Source organism: Lissotriton vulgaris, chromosome 4_1, assembly GCF_964263255.1.
Source record: "Lissotriton vulgaris chromosome 4_1, aLisVul1.2, whole genome shotgun sequence".
NCBI lineage: Eukaryota > Metazoa > Chordata > Amphibia > Caudata > Salamandridae > Lissotriton > Lissotriton vulgaris.
The window spans coordinates 2,047,881,990-2,047,894,560 of NC_141691.1; the positions used below are offsets into that span (position 1 = coordinate 2,047,881,990).

The 12,571-nt window shown below is 51.1% G+C and overlaps 1 protein-coding gene across 1 annotated transcript in view; it reads right to left on the bottom strand.

Moving 5' to 3' along the window:
- The window catches only part of LOC147724939 (testis-specific serine/threonine-protein kinase 5-like), a 244,028-nt gene that overhangs the window by 19,769 nt on the left and 211,688 nt on the right, over positions 1 to 12,571 (bottom strand). Inside the window, exon 7 of the mRNA XM_086967091.1 lies at positions 2,355 to 2,534. Within this exon, the coding sequence (XP_086823217.1) occupies positions 2,355 to 2,534 (180 nt within the window). The remainder of the gene's footprint in view (positions 1 to 2,354; positions 2,535 to 12,571) is intronic.

A 12,571-nucleotide genomic window follows, 5' to 3' on the forward strand; every position in this document is an offset into this window, starting at 1 on the left:
TGAGCTTTGCTGCGTCTCTGCCATTGGCAATAGCCGGGTTTAGGAAGGCCTGTGCCAACTCCGAGGCCATGGGCAGCACTTGTGCAACCAGGTCCTAGGGTATACCAGCCCAAGACGTGTGCTGTGTTCACTGACCGCAGTGCAAGGCTGACAGCCCAAACATCCTCTTGCCAAAGGAATCCAGACTCTTTGATTCTCTTTCAGGTGGAGTAGTAGGTAACGCCCAAGGTTTAGGATGTGGAGGCCAGGACAACCATGATCTCCAGGGAAGGGTGCTGAGTGAGGAAGGCTGGATTACCAGGAGCAGGGCGGTGTTGTGGGAGATTGTCCTGTGCAGAAGAATGCCTGTGCAGCGCTTGGCCGAGACCCCCAGCAGAACTTCATTAAAAGGAAGAAGAGGTTCCATAGGGGCTACCCCAGGTTGAAACACCTTTGTCAAGACGTTGGTCTTCACTGCCACAGAGGGCAAAGTACGGTCCAAGACCTCAGCCGTCCTCCTCACCATCATGGCAAATGAAGCCCCTTCCTCCATAACCACACTTGGAGGAGAGACGAGGCCTGTGTCCAGGGTGGTGTGAAGACCACTGGCATCAGCCAGTCCCCATACTTGTTATCTTCAGCCAAGGGCTTCTCAAGGGGTCTGGGTGACCATAAGGATCCTCAGATCCACCCCAATCATATTCCCTTAAGGGCCTGTCAACAAAGAGAGGCTTTGTCTCCGACCCAGAGGGTCTTGGTACGGCTGACGCCTAACGACATTGAATGACGCTAGTCCAGCTCCATATTGGAGTCGGGTTTGGAGATGCCGATGGGTGTTGGCAGCACCATGAATGGTGTCACTGGAACAGACTCCAGTGACTGCCGTGGACCTGCAACTGGAACCGATTCCGATCCAGAAGCGAATTCAAAGGGGAACCCACTCTGCACACCAGCCGGACCCATGGGGCCCAAAGACACTCTATAGGTGTCAGCTTGTCCAAATATGAGGTCATGGACTCATAGATTTCTTTTGTTCACTCTCGGAAATTATGGGAAGTGCAGAGCAGACCCAGATTCAGGCTCCGCGCTATGGAAACAGGCCGAGATTTGTGATGTCGTTCCAGTGTCTACCCACGCGGTAAAGTTGAAGAACGCTTTAATTTTTTTAGTTTCATTTTCTTATGAGACTTACCGGATAATTGTTTGAATGTGATGACAATCGATAAGATTTACTCCATGAGTGGTCCCAGTACCTACCCCGCAACCAGGACCTGGATTGGTGGGGAGTCTCATGGTGTTGGGCTACCAGGAGCTTCAAGGTATGTTCGCGGACCACCTTGGGGTTCATTGCGTGGCAGTCTGGGCAGGTCCTGGAGTCGTGGTCTGGCTCTAAGCACAAAAAGGAAACCAGGTGGAGGTCTGTCTCAGACATCTGTCTGTGACAAGATCCAAAGGGTTTAAACCCCACATGTTTCTTTAGGGGACATACCTAATACACACTGGGAGTGAAGCTCAGAAATAATTTTGACAATATTTTAAAAAGGTCATCGCAAAAGGACTGAGGTAGCTCTTTCAGTTTTCTGTGCTGATGGTGCAAAAAGAAAAGAACTGAGCAGCGTGCTAGGGTGGGGCCTATATAGGTATCGCAAACATCACATCTTGAGCTGACGGCGCCGGCAACGCCAGCACAGAGCCAATTGGCACGACTTACCGGCACACAGAGGTAATGCTTAAGATTTTCTGGATCCAGTCTGATGCCTGGAGTATGTTCTAGGGTAAGGAATCAGTAGCTAAAAGTTTCTGTAAGATGGATATTTTAGACTTCATGTAGATGCCCCATGTTTTTGTGCAGTAGTCCCATTGCTAAACAACAGTTTGGATTTGTGGGTGGCGTGGACTACCATTGAAATGAATTCTTTTTTTTTTGGTGAGATCAAATTTACATATACTAAAGAGCTGTTAATGGTGTGGTATTTGACATTCCATTTTGTTGGACAATGACACTTTGTGGTTGCAAGTTGCTTGCATTCTTGGAGATTGAGTGTTATCTATTATGTCCCACTTCATTTAATTCTCTAATGTCTCAATCTCCAAAGATAAGACTTGGTGTCTTCCACTGCTACCTTGAGTGAGTCAAGTGACAAGAAAATTCCTTATAGCATATAAATATTCTATGGATAGCCTAAATAATGTTTGCTGTCCTGTGTAATGATTTATAAAAGGTGGAATGTGAGGCATTCGCTTTTGCTGCTGGGTAAAATTCAAACCTCGTTGCCCTCCATTCTTGTATTAATAAGATAACTTGCTACTATGTTATATTTGTCATTTGTTTGTTCGTTTAAAACTTTCACCAGATAACAATAAATGAAGTAAACCACCTTTCTGCTGTTCCTCCTGGTTGGTGCCCTGGTCAGTCAGGGCTCCCACAGACACCAGGATATTCTGGTAGCTGGAAAGCACAGCGGGAATCATCCAGCAGTGTGCCGCCACTTGCTGTAGACCGGGGCGCGCACTGGGTTTCCACTGGAGAAGACTGCGAACAAGATCCTTGCACTCTGCAGAGAAAGAGGACAGAGAAACAGGAGTGGAGCTTAGAGGCAAGTCAGAACTGTTTTTAAGTGGTGGAGTCTACATTTCAATTTATGCCTCGGCAACAATTAAAACATCACAGTGAGGACAGTATACATGCAAAGACCTATGATCTTCTAACCCACCAACTGAGAACCACCACAGGAAACAGAGGTTACAGATGAACTTATATCAAAATCCTTGAACAACCCAGAACTACAACAGGGAATAAACATTTACTGTCCATCGCATGGCTCTAACCATCCCACCATCTAAGAACAATTGCAGGAAGAAAACCTTATGGGCCAACTTTCAGCCTAATCAACAACAAACATACTAACCGTGATCCTTCCCAGAGAAATCAGACTACGGTTAAGCACAAAGGCTTCTGAACAGTCTAACCAAGAACCACTACAGGTAGCAGGGAACACAGTTCAACTCACAGCTACTTCCACAAGCAATCCATCAGCCAAGGAGGGCAGTGACAGTAAATGCAATATCAACAACCAACTCACCCAGCAAGAACTATCATAGAGAGAATGTGAGCTTGCAGTCCCATCAGTCAACAGCCCATCAACTAAGAAATACAATTCATAGCAGAGGCTACCAACCAACTCACCAACCCAAAATGTCCACTGGTAGTAACAAATACAGACCAGTTCATAACGGTATTCATCACTAATGCACCAACACAAATTTGGTTCTGGTAGAAAGAACAACAACCCCATCCAGACCTTATCAACAAAAAAACAACAATGACCATACAAAAACTAAGAAGAGTGAAAAAAAATGACAGCGCAGAAATTGTGTTCTAGTAAATTCCAGTGTATTTTCCAATGTATTTTCCAATACCTTGAAGTAGAGGGCAGTCATGGCACTGTGGCAGGATTTCCATGTGGCAAAGAAAGAAAGAACATAATTGCTGATTTTGCACTCATAGATCATAGATGATAGCCTATACGGGACTCTGACTGGCACCCTTTACTCCAAACCAACTCTGGCTCTACTCCACAGGTTATGGCAACCTCAGACTAATAAAGAAATAACAGACCCATGTAGTACCACAGGTTTCTCCTTTTTGAAGAAGCTTTGAATAGACAAATTATGACCATTAGATATAGTCATTTATCTCATGCACATTTTACATTAAACTTCTGGACTGACTTTATTCTATGTTAATCACTTTGTCGCATCTCACAATTATCAGTCAACTGAAATATAAAATAAATGCTTTTTATAAAGTAAATGTGAAAAAATGATTCTGTCGAAGTATAAGCAAACATGGCTCAAGCCCTAGGACCAGAAGCTAGAGCCCAGGAAAACAACAACCTTGCCTTCATTGTTCAATCCCTTGATGGATGAGGCCATTCAGTAGGACAAGGCTGGTGCAGTGGTGGTCAAATCACAGAATACCACCCACGCAGTAATGGCCAGACATCCACTTTTCCAGCTGGCCCTAGTATTCCAGTCTTTCAAGGCTCAGAAGACTTTCCGCCCAAGATCCTGGTGGGAACATGCTCTTCCTTGCAATGAAAGATACAGTCAAAGAGGAGGAACATCAGGCCGGTGATCAACAGGCCCGCTCCCGCAGCCTGAAATGAGGCCAAGATGTCCTAGTGACTTTCCTCATTGACCATCCACATTTCGTAATATGGTCTCTGCTGGAGCGAAGGCTTTGCCTCCACTGCAGCTACAGCGAATGGACTCTTTGACTTGTGAAGAACTGATATACTCCACGGCCTCCATCGCAATTCCCACCTAGGCCTCTACTGCCACAGTCAGCATCTTTAGAATTTCTGCTGGAGAAACCAAGGGCAATATGCTACATGTCATTGTATGCGAAAAAGGAGCAGGTCTGCCTCATTTTAGATCTGTGTGATCTACACAAATACACCTAATTAAACAGTTTCAAAATACTGACATCTAACACCAGCAGGAATACCTCCTTTATACACAGGGAAATCAGCCTCGCCCGTAAAGCACACTGTACTCTGTGTCATTCCTTGGGGCATCACCACGATCTTAGCCCGAATGGTGACATTTTTGCAACAGCAGAAGTTCTTTCATTATATGTACCAAGACCATAGTCTCGTCAGGACAGCATCAGAGGAGGCGGCGGAGTCCGGTGTAGTGTGACATGCAGGACCCTGTGGAAGTTCTGCCACAGTTTAATTGTAGCTCCATCCAAGAAGATTGAGTCCATTGGGCCTCCAGCTTAGCGAAGACCTTCCTTCCGCTAGAAGAGGTTATTGCCTGGCAACCGGATAGTGGAATACGTTATGATTAATAAAACCTTGACAGCCTCAAAGGAGCTTCGTGGACTACAAGCATTCTCCTAAGGGATGGTATTCAAGCCCAAGTTCCACATGTGCTTCCTGCAGCTCCCTCTGATGGACAATTGCAGCCAGCTGCTGGATGACCACTCAAAGCTTGTCCAGTCCATCTGTCCATGATTATGACATTGGAGTGGTCAGCTCATGCTCTCAACGTGATGGTGGAATGCCCAATATGCCTTCCCTATTTGCAGTTCACAATCACCACCTGCTGATTATTGTGAATGTCATTGTGGAGAACTCTCAATTAGTCCCTTAGGGTACAAGTCAGATGAAACCCTACATATGAAAGTGTTCGAAATAAAGGCTATTTTGTTAACCTTGAAGGTTTTTCTACCAGTGCTAAGATCCAGGGTTCTGGTGACACTTCATTCAGACAATGCCACAGGCAAGAGGGTGCAAGAGACATCTGGGTATCACAGTTTTCAGGGTATTGTGATGGGAGTGTTTGCTGTACCAAGGAATGTTTTGCTAGTCTAACACATTGCTGGCCTTAATCACTTCAGGGCAGACACCTTGAGCAACTGTCTTTGTTCATCAATGGCGCTGTAGTAACACATTTGTATGTATGTGCCTTCGGGTGAAATATAGACCTGTGTACTTGAGTCTTTTTCTGGCAATGGCTACGCTTATACAACTACTATTTGGAACTGGCCCAATGAGTATAAAATAACTTACTTTACACCTTTGGAATTCTCCTCAGTAAAAGCCATGACTTTCACCTAATATTCTGAATATGATACACATGCTACATTCATATACATGTCTGGAGTAAACATTTTTTAAAGAACTGGCTCGACAACATGGCACATATGATTATAAAGGGGATACTCATCTACTTTGCAAAAACCGCCTCATATTAAGACTTCTGCGTAAAAAAATGGATATAATAAGGAATTTTAAACCTGGCAGTGATGTTAGTGACTTATGATGGCAAAACATGAGAATTCCATTGCCCCCAAGATTTCCAGTAATTTTTGGAACCTTTCGGAAACCCACACATGGTTATAACACCCACACCTTTAGAAACTTCTTCCATGGCTCCATCAACAAAAATACACGCTAAAGGTACAACACGCAAATCAGTTGGGAGGAATCTTCCATTATGGTTCAACCTACCCAGCACTAAACCTCAACTAGACCGAGACAAGTCAAGATCACCTCTTAAAGTCTAATTGCACAAGTAGCACTGCTCCTCAAACTGTATATCAAGATACTCCCTAGACTTTAGATTTGTCTCTAACCATATTATCAACGGATCCTTCACCATGTTTCCAATGGGCGCAATATCCGGATAGAGTTGGAATTCACTCACCCTTATAAAAATCCACTGAGAGCGTCCTGTAGTGCTGTTCGGTACTTAAATTATCTATAAGAACAGCGATTATTAAGCATAGCCATCTACCTTAAACTATGACCATATCTCCTTTATGAAAATATTATACCTTAACAGGTTTCTCCACAAATTTTCCTTTATGGATCTACTTTTTATGCACTTTCCTAATATGTCCAACACTAAAACCATATTGATATGGGTTTTGAATGTTAACGGTCTTAATAGCTACCGCAAAAGAAAAGCGTTTACATACTTAGGGGCTCATTTACAAGCCCTATGTGACACCGGAACGTCAATTTTTGTGACTTTCCGGTGGCGCATAGGGCTTAGCCATATCTGCAAGGCCATGTAAAGTCACCCTGCATGGCTGTTCATGACCTTGTAGATATGGAGTGAGGCAACACAGTGCAAGTCGCTGCATTGCCTACACTACGATGGCAAGGGGTGCCCTGGGCATTACCATGTGTGTTCCCACATAACACCGATGGCATTTGACACATTCTCCAATTTAGAACTAGCTGTAAACTTGGGAATGCCTCAAAAGCCTGTGCCTCCGCAGAGGTATTTCTACTCGTTTTTCCTCTCTCTATGTGAATGCTCAACAGAGCCGCGGGGAAGCAGTGTCCTAGAGTCAAATGTTACTGTAGGCACCCTTCCCACCCGTTCTAAGGCTCATGGAACGCTGTCTCCCCAAAAACAAACAATACCCAATAGAATACCTATTGGGTATTGTATCTTGTGCATGATTTATTGCCTCTTCACTTAGTAACACCACTTGTACATATTACCACTCTAGATATTCACAGACATTGTTTCGACTATACAGTGAGAACAGAAGGGATCTCTTTTTCTCCTGAAGAAGAAGCCTGTGAGCTTCGAAACATGTTGACGTACACAGGAGTGATCGCTCATTGAAGCAGGATACCTCCGACCCACTCTTTTAATAGTACCAGCCCTAAGGAATATTAAAGTTTCTAGTCCATAAGAGCCAGGTACTTGTTAACACACCTGTTTTCACTTACCTCTGACCCTTCCACTCACTTTTTCCTACACTACACATAGTCCTGAAAATCAGTGCTCCCATGTAGTCGGAGGTCGTTGCTCGCCCCGTCCCGCAGTGGGGCGGGAAGAGCCCCATGATGAAGCATGACACCAAGGGCCCTTTTGGTGTGTGAGGGGTATTTAAACAAACACTATGTGCTTCCAACCATTGTAGCAAACACATATGACCTGTGATTACTTTATTCTGACATCTATCTTAAGGGGAATCTCTGTGTTTTTCTAACGTTTCTAGAGGAGAAAGTATCCACCTCCAGTGCCCCGTTTGGACACTACCTCTTCACTCCCTCTTTGTTTCTATACTTAATATGGTATTGACTGAACTAGTCAATGCTACAAAAATACTGAGCGGGGACGGGAATCTTGCTCCTGGCCCCATTTTAGGCAGATTTAGATGTCTGCCAGCCAGACATCTACAATGATAATGATACAGGTCTTTCTCATATCGGATCACACACTTCTAGATCCCTAGAAGCTCTTGCGCCCTACTACCCATAACTAAACTTTCTTTCCTTTCCTGCCCTCACAGCACTGAATGAGGGATTGCTTAGTTCTTTATATCTTCTACTTTCACTCCTACTACCAAAATTAGTGCACAATGCATTTCTTATCATGATCCTATTATTTTGTAAATGGATCTCCTATTGCTGCATTCTAAAAATGAACCTTAGAGAATGGATACTACCATCTTTAAAATACTAGATGAAAAGGGAAAACAACTAACTACTTTTGCGTATATATGTCTTTAAATAAACATTTAGGGCCTTATTTATGAAGGCCTTGCGCCACCGATGCGTCACTTTTAAAATGGGAAAAAGTGTCGCACCGGTGGCACAAGGCCTTCATAAATGAGGCCCTTAGTGAATGCACCCTTTACCCTATTGCCCATAGGGTAAAGGGTGAGTTCACTAAATGTTTATTTAAAGACAGGCAGGGCAATCATACATTTGGGGCATGCTCATTCGTGCCTCAACAGCCACCAGAAAGATATCCCTCCTTTACAAACAAACTCTTGAAACGGATGTTGCCACTCTCCTTAGGCAATACTGAGAAAGTTCTTCTGCCAAGATTTTGCGTAACTTGACTTCTAAGAAATACAAATTTAATACACTACACCACGCAAGAAGAGAAAGCCGTTCATCGCCTTAAGAGATGTCATTAAGAACAAGGCGAAAAAGCAGGTAGACTTTAAGCCTTTCAGTTAAAACAAAGGATTGGGAGGGGCGTGGCCAAGATGGCGGCGTGAGCAGACGTGCCTTGCCGAGCTCCCGCCGCCGGTCACCAACTTAAGCATAATCACAGCATCTGCCCGACCGAGAATAGCCCTGAGGGAACGCCTGACACCGGTGACACTGCAGCGGCGACCTTTGGGCCGGTTCTGTGTCCGGCAGCAGCCTGGTCCCCGCCGAGATTGGCCGCGGGGGCGACGGCGCTTGAGGCCTGGCGCGCTCCTCGAGCCCAGGGCGAGGACGAGAGTGAGGCCGAGGTGGGTGGAGCCACGGAGCCGTCTGGGGTCGACCAAGACCGGCGGTAGCAGCGGTGGCAGGTCCGGCCCGCGCGGTGCCGCGCGAGGCTTCTCACGGCTCACCGTGGAGGCTTCTGCGGACCTGCTACACACACCGGGAGGCGGAGCGGCCTCTGCCTGAATTGCCACCAGCCCCCGTCACCGGACCTGGCAGCGGCGCCTGGAGGGCCTGTGAGGCGCGAGGAGGTGAGGTGCCGAGGGCAGACGCGTGACCCCGACCCGAGGCGGACCCGACACAGCGGAGCGGAGGTACCGGGGGGGGGTGAGACAGTGGCACCGCCCCCCCCACCCCCTCCCACCCCCCCCCCCCTCCGCAGAGCTCCTGCTTCCTGCCTGGTCTGGCCGAGAGACGCGACCCGCAGCGGGGAACCGCCATCTTGGGTGGCCTGGCGGCGAGGCCGCGGTGGAGCGCGGTGTCGGCCTGGCCCCTTCGCACTGCGGCCACTGACGCCGCGCGTTTCGCCGGAGGCTGGGCGCAGCCCTGCCCACCCGCACACGCTGAGGCTCCGTGAGACGGACTCCGCACCTGCACCGGTTCTTCGCCTGGGAGACACACCTGGGGATTGCGGGGTCGGGCGGAGGGGCCCGAGGGAGGAGAGTGAGGAGCGGAGGCAGACGGGCGCCCCCCCTCCCCCCCCCCTCAGCGGACCTACCCCGCAGAGATCACGATCCGCAGGCGCTGGGCCTGTCAGCGTGGCCCCCCACCGCCACCGGTCCCCGCCTGCAGCACTGCCCCAATCCCTGACTAAACCTGCACGCCTCGACCCTCGGCGGGGGAGGTGGTAGCCTGTCGGCCCGGGGGACACGGAGGGGATCCGCTGGGGCCCCCGCACGTGGTGGAACCGCACTGGACCTCTTGCCCTGCCTGTCGTGGTGGCACGGACTCTGGGGACACCTGCACCGGCGGCCGCGCGCTCCCAACCGCGGCCCTCACGGAGGTGAGCGGGCCCCCTTGATGTGAGGAGGCCCCTGTGGACCTGCTGCGCTCTCGCCCTCTGGGCAGGGCAGCACGGTGTGCCGCGGGCGCCATCTTAGGCGGCTTCCCGCCCGGCCTGGCCGGCGTTTCCCGCCTCGCCGTTGGACCCGGAGTCCCTGCGCCCATCACGCGGCCCCCGCCGCGCCCTGCGACGCCACATTGCTCGCCCAGGAGGGCAGAAGACTGGGAGGAACGTGGAGGTGCCACTTACACAGCACTGGTCGACCCGGAGCGGCGCCCAGAAGGCCTAGGGCTCGATCTGCAGCCGGCAGAGGGAGGTGCCGGCGGGCGCGGCTGGGGGCTTTGGGGCGATATGTCCGGCGGGAGGCCCAGAAAGGACCGTACCATTAAGGATCTCTTCACCCCCCCTGCCATGGGGAAGCGGAATGGCCCCGCGAGCTCCAATCCCCGGGGTGACACGGACAAGAAGGTGGTGGCCTCATCGCCCCCTGGGGGAGCGGACCCCGAGGCTCCAGTCACGCGGTCCTTTCTGGAGTCCCTGTTCACTGGCCTGAGGGAAGACATCCATGCCCTAAAGAAAGAGCTCCAGGACGAGATCAAAGAGGTCCGCCGCGACACCGATGCCATAGGGGAGAGAGTGGCAGACCTGGAAACGAAGAGCGACACGCGGGACGCCTAAATAGAGGCCCTAAGACAGGAGCTGGCCCGCATCCACGACCAACAGGTGGACCTCCAGACACACGCCGAGGATTTGGAGAACCGCTCCCGGCGGCATAACATTAGGATCCGAGGAGTGAAATTGTCCCCGGACACAGAGGACCTCTTCCGGTTTACACAGGGTCTCTTCAACCACATCTTGGGCCGTCAGGCGGACGCCCCCCTGCGACTGGACAGGGCCCACCGGACGGGCCCGCCGAGGGCCAACGCGACACACCCGCCGGACATCCTGGTGTGCGTGCAGGACTTCAGGACAAAAGAAGAAATCCTAAACAAGGCACGCCACATGGAGAGGATCACCTTTGGCGACCACTCCCCGGCATTATACCAGGACCTGGCTGCACTTACCCTAGAGAAGAGGCGCACCTTTCGGCCGGTGACGGCGGAGCTGAGACAGCGCAACATTTCCTACAGCTGGGGGCACCCCTTCCGCCTGGTGTTTCGGCTTGGCAATGTCCTCCATCAGCCGCGCACCCTTCGGGACGCCTGCCGAGTGCTGGGCATGGATGAACCGAGAGTCGACGACGGGTCGCCGGGAGACAAATCTACTAACGAGGCTGGCCCAGGCCGCTGGCAGCAGCAGCGGCGCAGACGCAGGCCGCGACGCCCCGCGGACACAGAGATAGAGGAGGGGCAGAGGGCGGCGGTGGAGACGGTGGCACAGGGCCTAGCGCCTGCGAACAATGGCTGACCGCTGGGAGAGCTACGCACTAGTGCCACAAGACATGGTTGGTTCGGGCTAATCTAGTCCGGCGGCGGGGGCGCGTGCAGTGCGCTCCTTGGCCTTCCCTGACGATGACATTGACTTTTCACCTGCGGTGGAGCACTTCGAGTGGGCTGACCTGCTTGCGACGTCGCCACTGCTCCCATTCTACAGACTTACCTTACCACGGGTCCAGCGGCCACGTGCCTGGACCTGGGACAATGTTGGACCACATTTCTTTGCCAGTTGGGGAGGAGGGTTGGGGGGGGATCCGGGTACGGGGTGTTGGACGGGGAGAGTTTGCACTGAGGGTAGGGGGGATCCGGGCGGGGCAGTTGCTCCAGTTGAGCGGGGACAGGGGGGGGCAGTCGGGGTTGGGGGGGAGTTGGGGGGAGAGGGGGGAGGGGCGGGGGGGCTCTCCTTGTCCAGGGGGTTCGGACGCCACGGGAGGAACTGACGTGGCTCCCACCACGGTGTCTTCCACGACCCGCTGGCCCACAGACACGGCCTCCGGGTGGGCTTGGCATCTTTCGTACGATCCCAGATATGCCACGACACCTCATAGTGCTCACGCTTAATGTGCGGGGTCTCAACAGTCCGAACAAACGCAGGGCGATACTATCCTATCTCGAGCGCTCCAAGGCAGATATCTGCCTTCTCCAGGAAACACACCTTGTGCGCAGCGAACAGCATAGACTCAAATCCCGCGCTTTTCCATGGCAGTTCTTCTCCTCCTCCCTGAAGAAGTCTGCGGGGGTGGCGATCCTAGTGGCTAAATCCTTTGAGGGGAAGGTCCTCCAGAAAGAGGCCGAAATTAAAGGGCGGCTTCTACTCTATAGCTTCCAAATTGCGGGCCACACCTTGCTGGTGGGCTCTGTTTACGGCCCGAACGAGGGACAGGAAAGGTTCCTACATACAGCTCTAGAGACCGCTACATCCACTACACACACTCACTTGCTGCTGGGGGGGGACCTCAACATCGTATTTCATAACACGGCGGACCGCTCAGGCCAAAGATCCGGACAGGTAGGGGCGCTCACAGCGGCGGGTCATGCACATTTAGCGGACTTGGGCCTCACCGATTTATGGCGACACACACACCCCCAAACCACTGCCTATACGTATTTCTCAGCTGCACACAAGACGTATGCGAGGCTGGACTATTTTCTGGGCTCCTCGCAACTGGCGTTACAGGTTGAGGGCATGGAGATACTGCCAGCCGCGCTATCGGACCACTCCCCGGTGGTGGCGACGCTTCGTGTGGGAGCCATGCCGGCTCCACAACGACACTGGAGGCTGCGAGACGGTCTCTTGCAGCTACCTGACACCCAGACCCGGCTCACAGCCGCGATTAGCCATTTTCTGGAGCACAACGCCTATGATGACACCACGAAGGCCACCCAGTGGGCGGCCC